The sequence below is a fragment of the Pholis gunnellus genome (genome assembly GCF_910591455.1).
Source record: "Pholis gunnellus genome assembly, chromosome: 19".
Taxonomy (NCBI): Eukaryota; Metazoa; Chordata; class Actinopteri; order Perciformes; family Pholidae; genus Pholis; species Pholis gunnellus.
Window position 1 is genome coordinate 11,168,738 of NC_136546.1, and position 15,242 is coordinate 11,183,979.

The 15,242-nt window shown below is 39.6% G+C and overlaps 2 protein-coding genes across 2 annotated transcripts; one reads left to right on the forward strand and one right to left on the reverse strand.

Annotated features, from left to right (window-relative positions):
- Nucleotides 1-2,871: 2,871 nt before the first annotated feature.
- On the reverse strand, nucleotides 2,872-5,298 carry LOC306711602 (melanocortin-2 receptor accessory protein 2A-like). The gene is made up of 4 exons (XM_079180613.1): nucleotides 5,183-5,298; nucleotides 4,953-5,089; nucleotides 4,370-4,469; nucleotides 2,872-3,998 (listed from the first exon to the last, which is right to left on the reverse strand). The coding sequence occupies exons 2-4, from the start codon at nucleotides 5,068-5,070 to the stop codon at nucleotides 3,521-3,523; spliced, it is 696 nt and encodes a 231-aa protein (XP_079036739.1). The 5' UTR covers nucleotides 5,071-5,089; nucleotides 5,183-5,298; the 3' UTR covers nucleotides 2,872-3,520.
- An 8,955-nt stretch (nucleotides 5,299-14,253) lies between these two features.
- Nucleotides 14,254-14,802, forward strand: ripply2 (ripply transcriptional repressor 2; the record flags this gene model as incomplete). Its single annotated transcript, XM_079179802.1, has 3 exons — nucleotides 14,254-14,376; nucleotides 14,474-14,544; nucleotides 14,640-14,802. 3 exons carry the CDS (start codon nucleotides 14,254-14,256, stop codon nucleotides 14,800-14,802), a joined length of 357 nt encoding a protein of 118 aa, XP_079035928.1.
- Nucleotides 14,803-15,242: the final 440 nt, after the last annotated feature.

The following is a 15,242-nucleotide window of genomic DNA, read 5'->3' on the forward strand; positions in this document are numbered from 1 at the left end:
ACGTTTTAGAGCATGTGCCAAGAATCGTTTTTAGCATGGCACTGTATCCCATCTACACAGTTACATGCTTAGCTGGCAGCTGCTCACGGTCTCCTTGTGTTACACAGAGCGGCTCCACTGTGTGTAAACAGCTGCATTGCATTGTTGTTGTTGAGGGAGAAAGAAAGAATTACTCATTCTCTGTATCCACCCAGATCTTTCCTGCTTGGCGAGAGACTTGAATCAGCAGGCTGCTGGTGCCGGAGTTAATAGTTAGAATAAGAATAGCAGGCTTCATTGTTTCGCAGGAAGGCTCTTAGGTGTAGATTTTTCAAGACTAGTTCCATGTAAACCATCTGCCTATTTTACTTTAGACTAAATAGGATTGTAACTGTGAGCTAAGTGGTTGTACTTTATAGCTGCCTATTTTAGAATCAATGATGTTTAGGATGGCCATACTTTAATATGGGAAACGACTCTGACACTATGAAGTGTGATCATTGGTTACACCTTCTTTTGATGAGATATTGATACACCCTAAAGACCCACTGTACAAAATAGTGACATGCCAAGTTTAATGATGTAGTTTTGATTTGGTTTGATACAGAAAATCCTCTTCAGTGCAACAAATTAAAGACGGTTGGAAAGAGAGATGACTGGTTGTTCTGTGTACTCAACTGTAGATCAAAATTGTGTCAAGGGCTCATAGAAAATGAAGAGAAAACAGGTTAGACTGGAAGGAAATCCAGGCACTCTAAAATAATGAATAACAATGAGTAAGGAAATAAATTTAAAAAAACTTAACTGTAGTAGCTAAATCCTTAAAAAGCCAACATTGTGTACATGTATGCATATCTAATAAACAGGTAAATAATTCTTGACTTTTAATGAGATTTATTAAATTTGCCTGAATTATGCGCTTCTTCTTGTGCATTTCTTCCTCAGTGTTCATCTTTTCAAGCTGTTGTTCATGTTGTCTTGTAGATATGTGTAGAAACAACATTGCCCTTGCTCATATCATGACAGCGTGAATGACGCAGCAATATGTTGTGTCTTGTTTTCTTGCAACCAAAAAGGTACAGATTGACATTGTGTTTTGAACACACACCAGATCCCAGAGAGTTTTCTTTGTCAACAAAATGCCAATGTTCTTCCTTCTCCCTCGCTCTCAGCCGCTCCCCCGTTGCTGCTCAGTGATTGTACAGCTCACCAACTGTCAACCACAATGCCTACAGAGACCACATCAGGGCGTTTAGGAGAAAGGGCAAATGGCAGACTTGCTGCATGAAATTGATCAGACTCTATTGCCCCCTCCATTGGCTATTGATGCTCAATGCACCGTTGGAGCCCTTTAAATCTGGCATAGCTTGGTCAGCAACTGATCTCTGTCCCCTTGACAGCTGCCATGACATTTCAATGGTGACAAAGTAATGAACTGCTGCTTATGTAACAATGTGATAATTCACAGAAAATTTGAGAATAACCTCTGTCTGCCAACGGTTCTCGGGAAATAACTAATCGTCAAAAAACACTGTGTCAGAGGACAGCACACTAGATTCTTGAATATTTATTTCCCCTGGCACATCCTGAAAATGATTAGTGTGCTGTTTGACTGATCTGGTGGTGTTAGTGTCGCGTTAATGTTGATGGACTCCCTGGCATTCCCTGCACATCTCTCCGCCAGCTAAATATACATAGTCTCGGGCATTTGCTGTAACAATAATGGCAAGCAATGTTCCTAAGCATAATCATCAACGAACATTACTTGAAGCAATTTCATTTGTTTTGACTGCAAAGAAGATTTCTGAATGAATTAAGACCCAGACAGGAGTGCAGCACTGCTCAGCTCAAGTCTATCTTATGACTCATGTCTTATGTCTGTTATCCCCAAACATTGAAGGTATTATCAACACCATTTAAAGGTGCTAAATTTGCAATTCAGAGAATTAATATAGCAGCAATTTATTATTTATTTAACTATTTGCTTTGTAAAGACATAGAAGACTAATGTCTACCTGAACAGAGAATGAAATCACTCTCCCTGGTCGGTTGTAGTCCGATCTTCTCTGTGCTTTGTTGACGTAGCTGGTCTGCCGTACATGCATGTGAGTCCAAGTGTGTGCCCCACTGGCTAGCTAATCGCCCGCCACTCTGCACTGTGCTCATACGGCAGTTACTGCTGATAACACCGTCCCGGCCCACAGCATCGCCCCACCAGGTTAAGTTGTTTGCACTGTTAGCACCGTTAGCTGCTAGCCGCTGGCTCAGCCGTCGCTATGTTGAAAGCCGTGTGGAGGCAATAGATATGCTCTGAATTCCGAATATTGCATCTTTAATTAAGGACATTTCCAAACTTCACTTTAACTTGATCCTGTGTTCATTGCAAAACAGATATTTTGCTACATTGTCACCAGAAGACTCTTTTTAAAAGATATTGCTTAAATTAAACCTGCATACATTCTTTTTGTAGCAAACAGCTTATTTTCGCATCTTGCTGACACAGCAACATTAGCATTGATTTGGAGTTGTGTCTCTGGCCACCTCCAATATTTGCTCTCCTGTCAGCTCCACAAACTCCTAAATATGTGTCTCTTTAGTTGCTAAATGTTCTACTATGTTAGTTAGTTTTTTCACTGTGCACCATTTGTTGCTGGGCAGGTAGCATGCAAAGAGCTTATCAGATTCTGTTCTCCCCGCAGTTGGCAATGGCATAGACAAGACCTGTGCGAGTGAACCAAACCAGTCAATTTGCAGGCCATAAAACAAAACACAAAACTACTAGATGCTGAAATTCTTTGTTAAAGTTATTACAAATATTTATTAGAGCAGCTTCAAGAGTGTGATCTCATTTCATAATGTGTACTGTTAAGAAAAGGCTACACCACACCAGAGTTGAGTTGAACGACTAAAACGATTTAGGCTTTATTTGGACAATCAAAAATAATTTCTAACTTAAGAGATCGGTCTACAAAAGTATTATATCACACGGTCACCCAAGGTCTTAGGTTACCTACACTGTAATAGATATGTTTGATTTTTTTGCTACTAATCACACGGTTAAAGCACACATCACCTTCAAATGATTTAGTTCTATGCCTTCTGTGGTAGACCCCATGGCATTTGTGTCCCGTTAGAGCGATAATGACCATTATCATTGCACAACAAAGCATGACGGCATAAATAGCAGAACGAATTGTACAAAGCAGACACCCAGTTCAGGTAGAATACAGCCGCATCCAATTCAGAGGAGCCTAACTCAAAGTAAAATGTACCGTTTGTGAGGTAATTTTATCTTCGGGAAGAAATGTCATCGCATAACTGTGAGGTGCACTTAATATGGAATCTTTTTCGCCCTCTTTATTGTTGATCTGAATGTATGCTTGCTGAGAAGGCTACCAATTGTCCACGCTGAGACCATTTTAAAGAAAAAAATAGCTGTGTGGCAGGTGTGGGTTTCCCTCTCTCACATCACAAATGGCCATGTGAAAGGAAAGCAAATATTACAATAATGTTATCTTGTGATGTCTTTGTAGAAACAGACTTAGTGGCTGTCACAGTGAGCATCCTGAGAGTGAGACTGGCGCTCTAGTATGACGGACCGCTCATACAGCAGATCTTCCTCTCCAAGGGTTGAACTGTGCTCCAAGTTCACAAAGTTAGGGATGTTGAAGTGGGAAAAGAAGGCACATTCTCTGTCTGTCTTACTCTCCTCTATTAGTCCCTTGAGGGGTTGGTGTTCCCCAGCTTCCTCAACATCGTCTTCCATCTCGTCCATCCCAGAGGAGCTGATCCCTCTGGTCCCCTGCTGGGCTCGGGCCTCGCTGGGCTTTCCAGCTCTCTTGCGCTCTGGTTTTTGCTTCCCATTGCTCTGATCCTCTTCGTTGATGTAGAAGTGAAAGTATGAGCGTGCCTCAGTTAGCAAAGGACGAGAGAAGGCTTTGTCATTTTCGTCCTGAGGACTGCCGATGTCTACCAGACAGCTGCCCGGTCGATGGCGCTTTTCAGCCGAATCTGGGTTTCTGTTGAGAGACAAAGATTGCAGCAGTGAAGTGACACAAAATATCAGGGGCATTTATGGTCCTTTTAGTCCGGAATGAACCTGCTGCTGAACACTTCAGTATTTCATGTCTTGTTTTCCTCCTTTTCACTATTTTTCCATCTGTGTGGAAAACTAAAATACTAAAAATCATCCCAGCACTCATCCCATAATCTTTTATCACAATAGTAAATGCATCCCTAACTCATTACAGGCCTCTCCCTCAGTGCCTTCGCACACATCATCTCAGCCTCTGAGTTGCTGGAGCTCCTGTCGGTGCTGAAACTATCCCTGGGGGGCCAGATGTGAAAGTGAATGGCGGCATGGAGTGTGGACCTCCTAATAAATACTCACTCTTGATGTGGCGCTCCTGTCTTCGTGAGCAGCGTGAGGACAAAGAACATGAAAATGACAAACACAGCAAGTCCGACCCAGAAGCCGATGACAATGGAGTCTGAAATGTCAGAGAAGAAAGAATCTTATTTTAGTACATCATGTAATGATAATCCTTAAACCCCTCTCTCTGCTCCTCCCTCCATATTCATGATTTTTGATGTATTTCAGTACTTTTATAACTTGATCTCAGCATGTTATCAAATTGTCTGTATGTTTTGTCTCACTAAGTGCCTTGATCCTTACCATTGGAGTATAAAACGCCAGTGGAGGTGCATCATGCCTGAAATATTGCTGCTAGATCATTTGTTTATTGAGAGGCAGGTCGCGCGTGTCACTCTCCAGCTGAAGCAATGCATACAGGAGTGAAACGTGCAGGGTTGCAATGAATGATTAATGAACAGCTGCAAAGGTGAGTAACCCTGTTTGCTGGCACACAGACATCGCACAAACACACTCGCACGCACCGAAAAGCACGCGCACTCGCACACACACAGTAAAAGAATGGAAGATTGTCTCGGTGATGCAGTTGTATTCAGCTTACATCTGTGCGCTTTGAGTCCCTCAAAAGACACGGGCTCCTCGTCGTCATAATATTCATACTGCCACACGTAGTCACTGCGACGTGCGCTGGTTTGGCTCCGGTTGTGGAAGTCGGACATTTCAAACCGATTGACGTACCTTAAACAACAAGGAAAACGACTGAAATCAACCAAAGACGCCAGGCTATACAAACGCTATACTGCTGCGACAAAAGCCATAAAGTTTACGAACCACAATCTCCAAGGATTTTAAGAACCTCCGTGTTTTTGAAAGCAAGTCTGCAACCCCTGAATTCAGTGAATTTCGGCAAACACTTCCTTAGATGTTACGTCCGTTTTCCTGAATTTCACAACGCGCCAAACAGATGGAAGGTGAAAAGCAGGGAAATCCATCGCTGTGCCCGTGACGCAACAGCTCCATCCATCCTCCTGTAAGCGAGGCAGCAGCCTTTTGGTACACACTTCACCGTCATCCAGCATCCTACATACTGTTGGCTCACTCAATCCCTGAGAGTCTGAGATTACACTGCAAAAAAAAAAAATATGTATTATTCACTGAGTGTGGTGATGGGGGCGAAGAAGATGCAGGTTTTTCGTGAGGATCAGGTGTTCAATGCGGTGGATTCGTTGTTTTCTTTTAACCTCATTCTAGAAGAATTTGTATTGAAACCTTTTATGATAGTTAAATCGTAGGCGATATACTAGCAATTGATGACTAAAGAAAGCTGAATTTGTTGCAGAGGGTGCTTGGGTGTATGAAATATGAATAAAGTGCAAGTGCATGTAAATATTTTACATATTTACACACATGATGTGTAAAACATGTCAGACAAATGTAACTCTTTGAAAAGCTGTTAAGTCTGAGGAGGTTTTTGGACAAACAAGGTAAAATCCCATTGCAGTTTCACTTGTTTTAAGAGTTTTCTATGGTCGACATATTGAAACATAACAGGCTTTGGGATTCAACTATCATTATTTCCTTTTTCATTAAAAATAATAAGACATAAGTGCCTAAATCCAACCCGCCAATCAGAGTGAATGCCAGCCCTCTGTCAACCCTCCCACCTTTACCTCTACTCTCAAATCCAAATGGAATAATGATTCTATACATTATGCATGATTGTATTTCTATGACACACCACTTAATTTTAGGAGACACAATATAACTGTTCACATAACAGAGTTCTTTGGAACAATTCATAGACGTCTAGGAACCAATGAGTCACGGCTAATATCAAGCAGTGTGATGCTAAATTAATTACCTCAAATTATATAGCTCTTGAATAAGAGTTATTTTGGATCACCATGTTAGCTGTTTATTCAGTCGTGTCTGGGTTGTTCCTTCTTCATTTCTTGGTAACTACCCCTGGAGTACATTCAATGTTACTGTGTTCAATATGTATAAGTATGGATAGTGCATCATTTAAAAAGTTATCACATGATATAATTTCCTGTTTTGTCTAAACACGAAACAACACGAGAAGTAGGCTACACCAATGGATGGAACACATTTTAAAAACTCCTTCATAGCTACAGAGTACATGCATATATAATTCAAATATCCAACCTATTTATTTCCCAAAATATTCCAGTGCCATCACACGAATGACATCAACACCACACTTAAAAACAATGTAATTTTATTGTAACATTATCCCAGCTCAGTTGAGTTTCATAATGTCATCAGTTTTGTTGGTAGGACATTTCTATTTTGGGGTTAAGTGTTAAGTTCTGTGAAAACTCCAAAATGCAGTTTTATAATTTAACATAACAAGTCGCTCGAGGAAGTGCATCTCTAAATATCCTGACCTTTTGCCATTTTTGTGAAGCAAGAGGTTGTCGAAATGGTGTAAACAAGCAACCATGACTACTGATTTTAAACACTTCACACTGAGGGGAACGTGAAAATGGATCTGCTTGTGGCATGAAATGCTTAGTAAAACTCTAAAACACCAGTTAAATGCCCTCTTTTCATCCTTGGATACATCTTCATTCAAACGACGGCTTCATTAGTAGTCCTGCATTATTTATAATAACTGTAATCTTTGAAGTACCCCTTAAGTAGACCTAGAGCCACTTCAGGCTTTCATTCATTTACAGACGCATCCCCCAAATGAATCACATCCACCAGAATGATTATGAAAGCATAAAATACATACATCTCACTGTAGACCTAGAGTGCAATGTATTTTTTCTTTTGTAAATAGGCTGGTGCTGCGTTCGTATCCCTTGTCAAAACCACACAAACACATGTCTGGACACTTCAGCTGCGAGGTGCCTTGTTTTTTGCAGAACTGGTACTATTTTGATGGGGATCAAGCTAGGTTTGGCACCATTTACATAGTTTAAACATAGTCTTGTTGCAGATCAATGAAATTAAAGCCACTACGCGCAAGATTTATAAATCCATGGGTTTGGCGCCACCTGGTGGTCGTATCAAGTACAACAGTGTGGCAGAGCTATTGCCAGACAATTCTGCTAAACCTGGGATTACGTTCATTTACTTTTTTTTTTTTAAGGTAAACAGTTTCAGAATGTTTTTTAAAATATCTGAACATGGCAACTAGAGTGTAGTTAAGGTTAAGGAAGATGAAGACTATAGCTAAGATATGATGATGGTTAGTCAACTAAAACACTTGGTTACAAGAAAGATTGCGTTCATGCTTACAAAAAGCAAACATAAAGTTCTTGATTGTGAAACAACACAAATTAAAGTTTAACAAGCAACATGCAATACCTCTGAAAGATCCGACCTGGCAACACAATAAATTAACTGACAACAACCTACACTGCACTGATATAGTGACTGGGATAGTTTCTTCAAGTAAAAACATATGCAGAGTAATGTAAAAGGCGGCCATGCGGTATGAAGCGTGCACACTACTAAGACCTTAAATGCAAGAGGCTACATGGCTCGGAGTACTGAGACATGTAGTGATTATGTCATCGGGTTATATTCTCTGAGATTTCTTGTCTCCAGATGACATCATGCCTCTTTGTGCTGCTCAGCTAAAGGTGAGACTTGCTCAAACGAAGCTGCACAATACTACAGAAATAACAAAGGCTTTCGTAGTGAACTCAATTTCACAGAATCTATTTCCCCTAGAGGCCCAGACCTTCACAAAAGTTGTCAAATCAATGTTATCAAAATGATGGATCACAAAAGTCACATTGTAATGATATAAAAGCACCAAATATTATTATTATATGAATATGATTAAAACAGGAAGGTGTGGAAAGGCTACATCAAAGCTCTCTGTATGGTATTATGTCTCATATCATCTGCAGATCAATAACGTCCCCAATAACGTCTCAAAACGGTCCCACCGGGTTTGCTTTGGTCTCGTATTCCCTGGACTGTTTTTTTTTTTGTTCTTCTTAAACCATCGTGGTGAGATGATATGCTGTGGGGTTGTCACAGTGAATGCTGCAAGGGCTATGATCTAAAGAAATGTGTCCACTGGTAGCTGGCAGCTAAAATTATTGTCAGGAGTCTAAGAAATGTGTTTCACCAACACAATTGATATGTGCCCGAATGTAATGAAATTAGAATACCGAATGTAAAGAAGACCCCTCCACATGGTATATATTTCTTTCTTTATGCCCCTATAGCCTTCTGTATTTAATAAGCTCCAGCTCCTCATCTACATAATATATTACTGACTGCTGTAGCAGTTCTGATCAACATCTACTGGTTAAAGCCAGAAAGTTCCTCGCCACAAATAGAGAGAAGGTGGCATTTTTGTATGGTTGTATACTTTGCTTCTGCATTTTATCAACACTCTGCTTGACGCGCATTCATCAGTTCGCTATGTGTGTGCTATGGGCCAGGATAGTTTGTGTTGCGTCTTAATTACTTTCACCTCTTAACATTAGCTTAATAACATTCTGGTCACAAACCGGCTCCAGCTTTAAAGCTACTACCGCCCAACCAGTCGGCGACTGCTCTGAATCTGTACATTTGTATACATTTGGGGGTAGAAACATTCAAGAATTTATCAGAAATATTCAAAGGACCTGCATCAGCAGTGTGGTTACGTGCAGTGCATAATTCTGATGTTGCTGAGATAAATTCACTATTCCCTCACCAGCGACGAAGTCTCATCCTTGACTGCTCAAGATCAGATAAATGAGCTCTCTTTATTTGTCTCCTGTTCCATCCCGTCTTCTTTTCCCATATAGACATTACACTTTCACTTTCTAATGAACTGCATTCTAATTTCATAATGTGTCAGATGTTTCAGTCTCAACCTTTGCAGAACATCTCTTCCAATCTCTTCAAGCTTGAATTCATTAAGCCTGGGATACTGAGGCTTCCCATTCCACATCCACTTTCAACATACAGCACTCAAACCACATATTAAACTCGCACCATTTCCCTTCTCTCACTCTGCAACAACTCCCTTTCAATTGACTCCCACAAGTGCCATTTTTCAGTGCATCAGCTCTGATGGATGAGCCTTCCAAATCTGGTTTTGTCAACATAAACCCAAAACCGTGCCACACATTGAGCAGTTGCTGAACTTAATCTCAGTGCAGAGCAGGATGAAAAAGACATCAGCGCTGTCATCTTGACCCTTGCTTGAGGATTCAAGTCTTTGACTGAAATGAAGATGATGGAATAAGGAAGAAACAAAAAAAAGAGAAAGTAAAACATTATTGCATCTACAATAGACCATTATATTGCAAGTGTTGTAATATTGTAGCTCCATATTTCTTCAACTTGAATACAAGCTTAGCTGTAATAAATACAATACTTATTTTCAGTTATTGATTTATTGTACTATGCTTTGTGGTTTGCAATCGAATTTTCAGTTTTTCTCATATTTGTTCTGCTTCCGCTTACTTTCATCCCCTCATATGGTTTCCAAGGGAACAATCAGGATTTCAATTACACCAGAATCTGGGTCAGTCTGACCTTCTGCATAACCTATTCTCAGAACACAACTCAAAGTTAGACTCATGTGAAATGCCCTCTCCAGAATGCAAATACTAAGTGGAAGACATACAGTATCACACAATCTGTATTGTGTATTTACAATCAAGGTATCTATCTACACCTCAATGGAAGCTGAGGTGCAAATGAAATGAACTGTTGTTTGTAATCTGCACATGATTCTCCTCTGCTGAGAGTCCATGAGATGAGGTCGTGATGTTGTTTGGCAGATTTACTCACACAAAATGGATTTTGAGATGAGAAGTAGGTTTTTCCTTAGTTCAAACATGAACAGCTCTTCATTGATTAGACGGTGACTCACATTTTAAAATGGGCTGTTTGCACTTAGAATCTTTTGCCCTTTAAAAAAAAACCCAGAGTAAAGGAACAATGCTCTGTAATTGCGAGCTGGGAGCAGGAAGGTGGTATTAAAGTGCTCTAAAGCAGCAGCATTCTCCCTCCTGTTGTCACATAGAAGAATGTTTTCCTTGTTAGGCCAGGAGTCACTGTGAACCCCAGCATTACTCACAACAGCAGAGCAGAGCAGCGCTCAACTCCTTGGAATATTTATTTGCACATTCTATCCTCTTTGTTTTAAACACGAGGCTGCTCTTTCTATTCTAAATAAACAGATATATTGTTCACATTTTTATTGTAAATTTCAATTTTATATGTCTAATTTTAGCTCTTTCTTTTCTTTTCTCTTTCTTTATTTATTGTGACCGTTATGCACCAAAATACCGAGGCAAATTCCTTGTATTCCTTGTATGTGAAATAGTCTCCACTAAATCTTACACACTGGTCCTTTAATCCAGACGGCTGAAGCCATACTAAACGTAACTTTACTGCACTGATGTCCATAGTCTCTGCCTATTGAAATAATTTGGACTCCTCAGATCTGTATTTTTCTGCCTTGTATTGTGACTTGATGTAAAATGAATAACCTTCAAACAGAATCAAGGCATCCAAGGCATCTGGAGAGTGTTGTTTGGCTTCAAAACGGTAGATTGATATATACGTTTAAAGTTCTGTAAGAAATAAATAAAATCATTGCTTCTTTTCAGATTCGTATGATGGCTGAAAAATCAGATATGCTTCTCCATAATTTTAGTAAATCCTCCGAGCAAGGCCAAATAGTTTCCCTGTATATCTGTTGTCTGTTGGAGTGTGACTGCAGGGAGGAAAAGAGCACAATATCTCAACATGTTCTCCCTTCATTATTGAATGAAAGGGACGTTTTCCTCAAGATTCATTATGGATTTCGAGGAAAACAACAGGATTGTATTTTTTATCAGTGGTCCACCGCTTGCTCACTGAAGTCCAAGGAAAAGATCAATATAAGAAAACCCTAAAAGTACTGCTGTCACTACTGTATGACATAAGAACATGTTTTCCATTCAGTGCCACAGACTACATCACTGATGTAAAAGCATCAAATTAGCCTTCAAAACAGGAGCCCAGCACAAAGATAATATAAAGGAAACCACTCACACACACTGGAAGCAGGACCCAGGGAACCATGAAGGTACATCATTGCATGTTTTATGTCGAGGCTTTCGCTCGTGGCGAAAGAAGGAATTCATATTAATTTTTGGGAGGACTATAGAAAAATCTCTGATTTGCAATGAGCAAAAATAAAGAGATAAGGCTTAACTTAATGGACTACTCGAAAAATACATTAGTTAATGCTTGATGTTGCCATGGAGAGGGATTTATTTGTGGTGAAGTATCGAGTGTCTTTGTGAGAGAGAAGTGATAAATAACTTGACCCACACATCTTAAAGCACAGAGAAAGAAAAAAGTATATACAGGACTGTCTCAGAAAATTAGAATATTGTGATAATGTGTTTTTCAAGGCTCAGGAAACCCTTGCAGGTGTTTCGAGTTAATTAGACGATTCAAGTGATTAGTTGAATACCCTACTAGTATACTTTTTCATGATATTCTAATATTTAGAGATAGGATATTTGAGTTTTCTTAAGCTGTAAGCCATAATCAGCAATATTAAAAGAATAAAAGGCTTGCAATATTTCAGTTGATTTGTAATGAATCCAGAATGCATGACATTTTTGTTTTTTTAATTGCATTACACAAAATAAAGAACTTTATCACAATATTCTAATTTTCTGAGACAGTCCTGTATATATTATGGAGATTATATGAGGAAAGCTATATAAGGAAGGGCTCTCGGTATAAAGCAGATGGAGAATTTTTCAGTCAGGTTTAGTCTTGTGGTTAATTTCAGCAGAAAAAAAACACTGGGTGTCTGAACATTACTGATACCTCCCTGATGTTGGGCTGCAGCTTCTTTTTTTTACGGTTCAAATCTTATCTGCATCTCTTTGTCTCCATCTGATCCGTTCTATTTGATTTATTTCAATGGGGGAGGCCAATAAGGGATACTGGCTTTTTTTTCCCACTTTATGAGTGTCCTTAGTATTTTGTCCATTCTTGTGTGTGTGTCAGTGGGCTGTATTTTCTGGGGTCTCGCATTTACTCTTCCTGCTGCTTTTGTGTCTCTTCCTTTATTCACTCTTTAGACATACTGTGCACTGTTCTGTCAAAATGCACCATGTGTGTTTCAAAGAGCTGCCACTACAATATTAAGAAAATACGAGACATATCTGTCTGATACCTGTTATTGAAGAAAATGCATGAACACTCTGCTGACCTAGTTTTACTATATTATATGGTAATAAAGAATATTGCTAATAATCTGCCCAGTGAAGGCAAAGGTCTTGTTTGCTCATATGTGTTCATACATCCATTTTCTTTTGCCAGTACAGTACAAAGTATAGCAAAACAGTAAATAACACAAAAGACGCCAGTAGCAGAACACGGTGTGTCCAATTAGCTCTGGAGCAGAGAAAGAGACTGACAGAAGAGAGGGAGAAAGAGGTCTAGAGCTCAGTAGCAAGTTGTGACTGCTTGTTCCCTGTAGAGAGGGAGCGTTGTGATGTGGAGCTTGTGGGCAAAGAAATTCAATGCTGGTCATGCACGATTCACATTAGAACCCACTCTCATTGCAGGTCTTCGACAGTACATTACAACAAGTGGTACTTTCAAATGTGGTACCCATTAGCTCTGAATGAAGCCAGATGAAAACATGCACATATAGTAGTGCCTATATATGGAGCCATTGTGTTCTGAGGCAGCTATTGCATTGCAATTTTGGGCAGATATTTGCAACAGTATATAACGTATAAATGAGCACAACTTTAAATAACGCTGTAGTTATTACATTACATTTCATATGCAGCAGTAAAATTGATCCAAAACATCATATATAATAGTAAAACAGACTTTGAACAATTTACAGCACAATGAGAACTTTTATTTTGATACTTCCAGTCAGCTTTACTAATAATACTCAGGCTATGGTTTACCTTAAGTAAGCTTTTGACAGAAGGATCTGATTAGTTACGCCACCACTGGATATTTCTCTAACAACAAATGCGACCAACTGTTCTCATTAGCATTTCATCCCAGCATGTAGCCCCACACTGCCCCCCACTGGTGCACTGGCAGTAAACATTTAATTGATCTAAAAGAACGAATGAACCAAGTTGAGCCAGTGCATCACAGAAGAAGGTCTTCCTCGTAAAGGGCATGCAAAGTAGAGCTCATATAGCATTTGTATAGTATATTATTGATGGGTTTTCCATATGGGGGTTTGTGATGCATTCAAGCCTTGCGTCTGCTAAGGTGCAGCTATTAGCCCCCCTCCTGCTGTTGTATCTACAAAAGGCTGACGCGTGTCAAACCCCCACACTGAGCACGAGCCTTCTTCCATCATCCACTCAGCAGGCAATAACAGTAGGGCACGGGTTTCTTCACACCTCACGCACAAATGGCTTAACAGACGCAGATAAAGAAAGGTGAAGGGGTTGAAGAGTTTGAAGAACAACTTTTTATCAACAAGAGTTTAACTAACTGAACTGTTATCAACATATTCAGTTTCATTACAAATTGCATTAACATCATATCTCTGGAAAGGACGGTTAGACTAAAATGATACTTTACCTTATGCTCAAACACTTCACATGTGCAATATATATATATATATATATATAATGAAGAGAGATTAAATATATGTTTCGTCTTGACAATATCTTTCAAATAGGCAAAACTACCAGGAGCAATGTTTTTTTTATTCTACATTTGATATTACGAAAGAAAGTAACCATATGGTTGGAGTTTGCTGAAGTGTGACTTCGCACCTGAACACAGTGGCGCATGGAGACACTTATAGACGCGTCAAAGCGCAATTTGGCACCGGCTGCCAGGACCCTGATAAATAGGAGCTTCCTGCTTTCAGTCACATATCCTCTGAGAACTTAACGCAGGACTGACCGACACAAGGAACCATGGAGACTTTCAATGCCAACAGTGGATTACCTTCTGCTTTTCCTGGAGACAATGTTGCTCAGCAGTCCGGTCGCTGGTGGAGGCCATGGGTTGGAACAAAGGACACAACGGGGGCACACAGAGTGAGTTGAGACGACTTGATTAGACTTCTGATGTTTTTTTTATTCAATCGTGTTTTTCTTTTCAAGCTTAACATGGTCGGTTTGTTTTATTTTTTAGGGTCACGCTAATGATGGAGACCTTTCTGCTGCACAACACCACAAAACTCCTCAGGTCGTTCACCCAGTGAAGTAAGTCGAGTTTTGTTAAACAAGTGATGCTTAATTCGTATGCCGGTTATTTCTTTGTGAGTATGTCTTATTCATTTGTTTGTTCTCTTTTAAAGGTTGTTCTGGCCAAAATCGAGATGTTTCGATTATCTGTACCAGGATGCAGAAATGCTCCTGCGAAACTATCCGGTTCAAGCGACCATCTCCCCTTACAAAGACTCCAGCAGCGATGAAGACAGCGACGATGAAGAGGAGGAGATGGAGAAGGAGCTGAACTAAATGGTGCTCTCTCGCAAGCTTTTAAATACGCATTGCTGCATAATTTGATAATATATTTCTTTTAACTTATTACTGTAAATATATGTAAATATACCGTTTTTACTTCTTTACCAAACAAGAATGTGAATGCTTAAGTTATTCCTTTAACACTTCTACCTCTTTTGTACTTTGTTAAGAACTGCAATAAAATGCATTAAATGAATGTTGTTGTCTGGGTCTTAACTATTTAGTTGATTCCGACTTTATTTCTGTAGTTATACGAACTTGTACAGTCGAAATCAAATCAGGTTTTTTTGCAGAAATAAATACTGAATTGAGTTTTTGAGGGAAATTACATCCTCTTTTACAATTACTATTTAAAAGCCAGGACACGAGACATCAATATTACTTTATGTCTTTGCAAGTTTTGACACGTCCGCCTGCTTGTGGCGGAGCAGCTA